Below are 9,190 nucleotides of genomic sequence, written 5' to 3' on the forward strand. Positions count from 1 at the left end.
GCAGCCTCCTCTTCGTTCTTGACTCAGCTCTAGGTTCTCCCATCTGGGGGGTCTGTGGCTGCGGGCGCCCGCCTCACTGATGAGTTTAGGATAGTACAGAGCTGGTTTGAGTCTCCCGCTGCCATTCTTCAGGGCATCAGAGTGAAACAGCTAACGCTGAGACCACCAGGTGGAGCCCGCGGCCCGATGGCTGTGTGTGGCCGCGCCAGCCCCGTCCTGCTCCTTGGGGGTCCCCTGCCCATTTCCTTCCTGGTGGGTGGTGGGTGCCAGCTACAACAGAGTAGCAGCCCCATATGGACCTGTCCCCGCCTCCTGGGGCCTCCTGGGGTCTGGGAACTGCACCGGGCCACCTCCCTTCCCGGGTCCCCTGGCCACCCACCTTGGGGACCTCCATGATGGGGGGGCACGCCTGGCACTAAGATCAAGGTAGAATCACTCAGAAGCTTCCAGGCCCTGCGTTGCCAGGGACACAGGCTGCGGAGCTGCTGGCTGAAGCTTCGTGGGCTGTGGCAGGAGCTTAGGGTGCAGGAGCCGCTGATCACAGGTCCCATGTAGCTGGTGTCTTTGACTAAAGATCTTTTTGTTTTGTTGGATAAGCACTTTCATGGGGTGTAAGTGAATGCTGTGTTTTATCAGGGGGTGTTTCTCTGGCAGGAGAAATAAATAGCTTGTTTCTGCCTCTGCTGACTCTGGGGAGCAGGTGTAAATGTCATGTGTGTGCATCAGGTTGCCCTAGACGCACCACACCAGTCATCTTTGGCTACCAGCCCACAGATACTTAGGTGGGTCTCCATGGGTGCAGATCCATAAGATGCCTGAGCTTTTACAAGATGGCTGAACTCGGGAGTTCCCTTTTAGAGCATCACATCAGAGGGGGTGTGAGAACTGAAGCTGTACCCCCAGGAATGGCTGCTGGCTACTGCTAAGTCACTTCAGTCGTGTCTGACTCTGTGAGACCCCATGGACGGCAGCCCACCAGGCTCCCCTGTCCCTGGGATTCTCCAGGCAGGAACACTGGAATGGGTTGCCATTTCCTTCTCCAGTGCATGAAAGTGAAAAGTGAAAGTGAAGTTGCTCAGTAGTGTCCGACTCTTCACAACCCCATGGACTGTAGCCCACCAAGCCCCTCTGTCCATGGGATTTTCTAGGCAAGAGTACTGGAGTGAGTTGCCATTTGGCAGACTCCTCCAAACCCCCTCTCTGGCATCCCTCGTGAGTCCTCCCACCCCCTACCCTGCTGTCCTTGGGGCTCATGGTACTGCTGCTCTACTCCTTGGGACCCAGGATGGGTGTCCCCGGGCTTCCTGGGACATGCTCAGTCTGTGGGTGGGAGGAGGGGAGAGAGGCCTCCCTTCAACAGGGTGGGGTTCTGGAGGCTGGAGGGAGTTTGGCTTGCACCCTCACTCCCTGACCCTTCATTCTTCCACACCCTGATTCAGAGGTTACCCTGAGACCCGAGAGCCAGTGTGCGTGAGGGGAGATGAAGGAACCAATGTGGGAGAGGGGACCCAACACTGTCTGGGGGCAGGATGCATAGGGGTGTCAGTGGGGTGGATTCTCAGGGCTCACTCATCCTTGGATGCAAACCTGCACAGGTGTGGGACACATGCCGAGCCACATACCAATGTTAGTAACTGAACACTAGCTGACATGGCAGTGAGTCACAAGCAGCAGGTGCCTGGGTCTCAGGGCAGCTCTGGACACCCAGACCCTTCAGGGGCACCAGGCCGCAGCTCTGGGAGGGCCTTTTTGAGCCTCTCAGCTGGGCTCAATGCCCCCATGACCTCTAGAGCCCTGGAAGTTGCTGGTTGGCCTCTGTTGAGGTTGCTCACCGCCCGCCCAGCCAGGACATCACTGCAGTGGGCATGGCAGGGTCTGGCTGCTCAAGAGGACTCTTGGACCTCCCTCAGGAGGGAGCACCAGGCTGGGGTGCCCAGCATGCTGAGGGGTCCTGGTTGGGGTGGGCAGCCTTCTGACTGTGTTCTTTTCATGGGCTGCTCGGTGGTCACTGCTGTGGTCTTCTGAGTCCAGACAAGTCTCTGGGGCCAGAGTTCTGGGAGGGAGGCGGGTGGCAGGCTGATCAGGTGCGGCAGCCCCGAGAAGCCACAGAGCTTGCTCCGGGTCGCTGGCCCATCATATGTCCTGCTGCCCACCAGGGGACGGCTTAGGTGGAGTGTCCTCCCAGGTTCTCACTGACAGTTTCGGGCTGGGATGCACTTCTTGTGCGAAGCAGACTGGGTTAAATTTGACTCCCCCAACCATGTCTATGGTTGTCTATTACGATGTTAATTTTGAAATTCAGGGATAGTAGCTCCTCGACTTTGTAGAGGGGCATCCCTGGTAGCTCAGCTGGTAAAGAACCTACCTGCAATGCAGGAGACCCCGGTTCGATTCCTGGTCAGGAAGATCTGAAAGCAAATCAGAGAATGTAGGCAGAGTGGGATGCTGGGTTCTTCCTCCCACGGCCACATGCCTGGCCCGAGGTCAGCCTACTGGACTGGAGAGCGACAGCCTCCTTCTCCAGCCCCTTCCTATGGCTTCTGATTCCCATCCAAGGTCACAGAATATCAGCTTAGATTTTCAGGGCAAATATTTCAGCAGCTTTTAGAACACACCTTCATCATATTTAACCACTGACTTTGTGCTTACTGGAGACAGGACCAAATTAAACAAAACAAAACAATATTTTTCCCTGTGTCAAAAGTAACACAAGGTTGTTGTCAAAGGTGGGGAAAGAATATAAAGAATAAACTTACTCATAATTCTGCCACCCACAGCAAAGCAGTTATGATCTTAATGAGATGCCTGCACTTGGACTTTGACCAACTTAGAACATGTGTTGTGATACAGAGTTTCAGAGCTGCTCTCTGGTCAAGTGCTGCTGTGCCTGATATGGAAAGGAGACAGCCAAGAGGGTCAAAAACCTGCGTGGCCATGGGGTAGACATCTGCACCTGGGCTGGGCAACCTGGTGCCCCTTCTTGGCCCCAAACAAGTAATTTATCCCCCAAACACACTCAGGAGTAGGTCAAGATTTTTGGGATGGGGCTCTGCCATTGATGATAAGACTCAGTAATAAAATGACCTGCTTCCCAAAGATGGGTCTCCACATGAATTTTCTCCTGACTTTTAATTTTATGACTGCAATCAGGCAATTTTTCCAGGAAAGACGACCACCCCTGCTCTTATCACCTTACCATCCTGGGTTTTTTCTGACCTCAGCCTTGCTCCGGCCCTGTCTGCATGTAGATGAGCTATTCATTAGCCGTCCACATCAGGAGGAAATGAGCTATGACATTATGGGGACAGGGACAAAACTGGAATATGGACTGTAGGTTGGACTGAGTATTGTATCTGCATTGGATTTAGTGAGTAGGGTAACTGCATTGAGATTACGTAAGAGAACGTCCTTGTTCTTACAAAACACACACCGAGCTGTTAGCCTGGTGAGAGGAGATGAAGTACGGGGCTTACTTGCTCATGCTGCAGAGGAAGTTAGTACGTGCATGGGAAGAACAGAGATGATACAGAAATGCCCCATCCATTAGCACTTTGTGCTATTCTTGCAGCTTAAAGTTTGAAAAAGTCTTCAGATAGTGTCAAATAAAACACTAAGCAAGAACAGAACAACCCCTGAACCCACCAGCCTGCACTTCCAGGCCTCCCTACTCCGGCCTGCGGGGGAGCTGCCATCCTGGCTGTTGCAAGGACCACTCCCCTCCCCTCTAGAGTGAGCCTCGCAGATAGGACCCTGACCCCCACCCTGTTAGGTTTGGTGAAGCCTGTTTATGAGCTTCATACAGGCGGAAAAGTGGAAGCCACGCCGCTTGTGTCCTTCTGTAGCTGTTTTCCACGTATCCTTCCGAATGGTGGGTGACTCAGGCTTCATCTTGTCTACTGATGCTGTACCTGCCCCCAGCAGGATGGGGGGCGTTTGCTGCATTGGGTATGGAGGTGAGGGCAAGATGGAGATGGAGTGAGGCAAGACGTGCGGGTCTGTCCCGAAGGCCCACCCACTGCCCTGTGGTTTTGCCAGAGCCCTCCCAGTCACAAGGGGTCTGGAAAGACAGGTGGGAGCCAGATGAGCAGCTCAGGGAGGTGTTAGCATTTCTGGGCGGCGGCGGGGGTCGGGGGCGGCGGGCTGAGTGCCCATCCTGAGAGGAGGGAGAGCCTGCTGGATCTCCTGGAGATGTTCTGTCTGCAGGCATGACTTTCCCTCTCTAAAAGGGCACATGCCTGTTTGCAGGTATGTCCATGTTCAGGGCTGTCCTGAGGCTCCCAGCCCACCACCATCACGCAGCCCAGTGAGAGCTGACCATAGAATGGCAAGGGGGCGCCCTTCCTACAGGAAGACTTGGTGGCTGGGTCTTCCCCATCTGCGCAGTCCACCCGCTTCCCAGCAGAGCCAGGGATGGGCGGGCAGGTCTGAGGAGGCCTGCCCAGAGGCTTTACTGCTTCTGAGAACATGTTGTGATTAGCCCATTAACTGAGTCCCGCTAGTGGGGCTGTCAGGACTTCCCTAGTGAATCAGGTGATCCTGTGGGCTTCTCTGGTATATTACTGTCCTCAGGCCCTCACTGTGAAGGGCCCAGGGCAAGCAGGGGTGGGGGCAGGTGTTCCAGGCCCCGGACGCCCCCTCTCCAGTCACATCCCACCCCGGGGCAGCCCCCTTCCTGATCCCCCGCCTTTGTTCGCCATCCGGCCGCACGTGTGCCAGTGCCCTGCTTGTTGGCCTCGACGTGAATGAAGTGCAGTTTGGGTCTTCCTCTGTGAGCGGCTTCTTCCACTTGGCCTCATGTTGGGAGACTGGGGTGATATGCACACGGATGGGTGTGTTCTGTTGTGTGATTTATTTCTGCCTTCTCTGGTCTGTGGAAATAGGTTTTTGTGGGGGTTTTTTTCAGTTTTTTGCCATTATAATCTCATCAGCTTTAAAAATCCTCCTGGCACCTCTGTTTGTTTGAAATATAAAACTTCTGGCTGATAAGTTGCTCAGCCCTTGGGGGCAGGGAATTGAGGTTCTGTGCTTCTGGGGGTGGAAGGAGGCACACAGGGCTGGGCGAGGAGGGGTAGTTTCAGGATCAGTAGCAGTCTTGCCTGGGGCGACTTCCTTCTGAGGCTTTTTTTTTTGGATGACTTAGGGAATTTTTATTTCTCTCAAGCTTTCTGAGTAATGGTTGTTAATTTTTAAGGCTTGGTCCGAAGTCTACCATTTTGAAAATCTGGGGATCATGTTGCATACCCATGACCACTTTGTTTCATAAATTTCAAAAGGACTCTCTAAAACATAATTTTAGGGAGCCTCATCTTGCCTGTGTAAAAAGTTAGATCCTGTGGAAGGTCCTCTGAGGCCTTGACCCTTCTTCCTGCTGACCTGGCATCGACACCAGGACCCGTCAAAACCCAGGCCTGTGTTTTGTAGGTTGTGCGTGGGGTGGGGGGCAGGTTTGCCAGGTCACACATCCTTCCGCACATGTCCCTCCAGAGGAAGGCCTGGCCCCAGACTGACCCCGCACACTGGTCGGACGCCCCCAGTCGGCCGACAGTGCTGCTCTGCCAGCCCACGGCTGCCTCTGATGAACAAACTAGGCCTCAGCAGAAAGCTCCACAGAGAACAGAATTAGGACAGATAAGGAAAGGATTAAATTGGTGCTGTCAGTTCTGTTGCTGACAGCCGGCATTTTCTCTTTCTGCACCACGTGGGGGAAACTTTTGGCCCCGAGTGAGCACCAACCATGCCTCCCCCGGGCCTCTCGCTCCAGGCCCTGGGCAGCCTATTCCAGCGCCAGCGCTGCCAGCTGGGGGTCCGGGCGTGGGGAGGGGGCACAACCTGACATGTCCCCTGGGCAGGTGGTGGTCAGCCGTGTAGACATCGCAGGAAGTGTTGGCCACGTGCCCCAGCCGTGAGTCTTGTTGGCCGCCCGTCCAGCATGCCGTCGAGGGGCTCCAGGGTGCCACTGGCTGCAGGGTCACAAGGTGATGCTGTGTCCCTTTCTCTCCCCAGATCACCAGAAGCTGGAGAGAGAGGCTCGAATCTGCCCTCTCCTGAAGCATTCCAACATTGGTGAGCGGGCCACGGTGGGGGGGGAGGTGGGAGGGGGGTGTCCCAGCTCTCCCATTACAGACAGCAGGAGGACCCTAAAGGCGTCCCTTTCCTTCCCCATTGAGGTTTCCACCCTCAGGCCCCTGGAAACATCTCTTCCTTTTGACCCAGAGGGATTCCTGCACAGACTTTGGGGCAGCCCCCTCAAGGCCGGGTTCCTCCTGGATGTGTCCCTGCCCATCACTCTGTAACTCTGTGCCAAGATCCTGGTGATAACACATAGGAGCCTAACATTCTGACGCTTCAGAAAAGCAATGTGATGGCCTGATTACAGGGAAAAAAGTTTGGAAACCAAAGACCACAGCCAGCCCAGCCCCAGCCTGAGCTCTGAGGTCTGAGGTCTGAGGACCGAGGTCTGATTCTGGAGGACCTCTGCTCTCCCCCAGCCCAGGGCTCTTGGAACTGCCGTCTGGGGTGGGGATCAGCTGCCCTGGGGGCCCGCAGAGTCCGCGGAGTCCCCGGAGCCCGCGTGTTGGCCTCAGGGAGTGTACTGCCCTGCCTGTGTTAGGTCCCTTCTTTCTGCAACCTCCAGACTAAGTACAGACTCAGCCCAGACATGGTCACAGGAGCTGCTGGGACCCTAGACCCCGGAAGTCGGTGCAGATTTCCTGGGGTCTGTCAGCTTCTGCCCACCCGCCTCAGCTGTGAGGGGCCCCTTGACCCCACAGCACAGCTGCCTGTCCTTCTTCACTTCTCATCCCTACAGGGACTTCTGAGGAGCCCAGGACCCAGACCTGGCCCACACTGGGAGGTAGCCAGGAGACACAGAGGGGACGGTGGGCCTGTGGCCTCAGAGGCACCCAGGGAACTTGTCAGGGTGGATTCCTGGGCCCTCTCACCCATGTTTGACTCAGGCACCGGGATGGTTCCCAGGACTCTGTTTCAGGGGTGCCAGGCTGTGCTGAGCAGCCGTGTCCATGCCACTCCCAGACCAGGGCCTCGGCCCCAGGGAGGGACCCTGGGAAGAGCTGAGAGGGCTCCCCTGGGAAGCAGGGCATAAGCTGTGAAGGCCCTCGTTTCCGAGGCAGTGTTCAGAGGTTTGGAGCTCAGAAACCTGGATTCGGGTCCCGCCTCCCCCACCAGAGAAGCTGTAGCAATCACTGAACTGCTCAGAGCCCCAGTCTTCTTGTTCGTGGACTGGGAGTGTTTCACAAGTGTGTCAGTGGTCCAGGCTTAACAACAAATCACCCCAAAACTCAACCAACAGGCACTGATTTTCTCCATTTCTGTGGATTCAAGAGCAGTTCAGCTGAGTGATTGAGGCTGCCACACATTTTACGGGATCAATGTTTTTGTTCAATACTTACTATGACGTTTAAGACAGCAACAGCAGGGTAGGATTCTCTTGAGTCCGGGGGTCTGGGGCAGCTGGGCAGGTGGCCTGGCTCTGAGCCAGCCATGCTCAGGGCTCCAGAGACAGACAGACAGAGACAGAGAGGGTGACAGAAAGTGAGAGAGACACACAGAAAGAAAAGGACAGAGAAGCAGAGCCAGAGCCAGAGGGAAACAGAGAGAGACACATAGAGAGACGGAGAAAGAAAGAAAAAGACAGAGATAAAGACGGAGACAGAGAGATGGTGAGGGAAGGAGAACAAGGAAGAGAGTGCCCCCCAACTGTGTCAAAATATACAGAACAATATTTATCAGTTTAACTAGTGTTAAGTGTACAGTTCTGTGGCGTTACGTACATTCACATGTTATGTAACCATCGCCCTTATCTGTACTCAAAACTTTTTTCATCATCGCCAGTGGAAACTCTGCATCTGTTAACACTGGCCCCCACCCGCACCGCCAGGCCCTGCCACCCACCATTCTGCTTTCTGTCTATGAATTCGACACCCTAGGAGCCTCATCAATGGGACCCTACCGTGTTTGTCTTTCGGGGACCGGTTTATTTTACTCAGCCTAACGTCCTCAGGCCTCATCCTTGTCGTAGTAGGTGTCAGAGTTCCCTTCCTTTTAAAGCTGAATAATATGCACTGTGTCTGTGTCTCACATTGTGCTTACCCATTCATCCGTCAGTGGACACTCGGCCTTTTTCTTGTGCTTATCCATTCATCCGTCAGTGGACACTCGGCCTTTTTCTTGTGCTTATCCATTCATCCGTCAGTGGACACTCGGCCTTTTTCTGCCTGTTGGCTATTGTGAGTAACGATGCCATGAACATGGGTGTACAAGTCTCTTTCTGGATCTCTGCTTTCAGTCCTTTGGGGGTAAACCTCGCAGTGGAACGGCTAGACCATGTGGTGCTTCTGTGTTTAACTTCTGGAGGAAGCACCATGCCTTCTGATGGTTTGGTCGGGAAGCGGTGATGCCGCCGCCTTGCCTTATTCTGTTTGTTTGAAGGAGCCCAGCTCTCCTCTTAAAGGAGGCTCATCAGAGGATGTGAATGCCCCTCATAGCCAACACGGTAGCGCACGGTGTCTCCTGGCTGCTGGCTGGGCTGTCTGATCAGGAGCGGGTACCCAGAATCAGGCCCCCAGGGAGCAGCCCAGAGGCAGAGCCGCACCACTCTCGGGGCTTTAGTTCCTGTGCAGAGACAAGCAGGCACCTGGGCAGAGGAGACAGGTGAGGGCTGCCTTGGCAGTGTCCTGTGTGGGTACACTGTGGGGACTGGGCAGCCCCACTGCAGCATGTGGATCCCCAGGAAGCAGGCCAGGGTATCCAGGATGGACATGAGCTCCAAGGCCTCACTGTGGGTTGTGCCCTCCACACACATGTCCGTGTTGTACCCGACTGTCTGTGAGGTCGGCCCCCTCCACCTGGGGTCTCTGGAATTCCTATTCAGTGCATATTTCCCATTGCTGGTGGGTGCCTGGAGTGGAGACTTAGCCAAGGGCAAGGCTTCCTCCACTCTCACCTCAGTGGTGGGCAGTGGCCACCCTGAGAGGTTGCCACTCAGCAGGTGAGTGTGTCCCAAGCTTCCCTCCCTGCCCCTGGAGCTGTGGGTGACAGAATAAACAGAGCCCATGGTAGGCAGAACCATCTACAGCCTTTTAAAATGGGCCCCATCAGGAGTGAGTAGAGCCATCAGCCTTGACTTTGAGAAGGGCAGCCCTCAGCCTCCTCTCAGCCTCCTTCCAGCCTC

General features: G+C 55.1%; 1 protein-coding gene across 1 annotated transcript in view; it reads left to right on the forward strand.

Annotated features, from left to right (window-relative positions):
• Positions 1–9,190, forward strand: part of CAMK2B (calcium/calmodulin-dependent protein kinase II beta) — a 63,447-nt gene that overhangs the window by 12,860 nt on the left and 41,397 nt on the right. The window contains exon 3 of the mRNA XM_010829115.1: positions 6,004–6,063. Within this exon, the coding sequence (XP_010827417.1) occupies positions 6,004–6,063 (60 nt within the window). The remainder of the gene's footprint in view (positions 1–6,003; positions 6,064–9,190) is intronic.

The sequence above is a fragment of the Bison bison genome, unplaced genomic scaffold, assembly GCF_000754665.1.
Source record: "Bison bison bison isolate TAMUID 2011002044 unplaced genomic scaffold, Bison_UMD1.0 scf7180017864499, whole genome shotgun sequence".
NCBI lineage: Eukaryota > Metazoa > Chordata > Mammalia > Artiodactyla > Bovidae > Bison > Bison bison.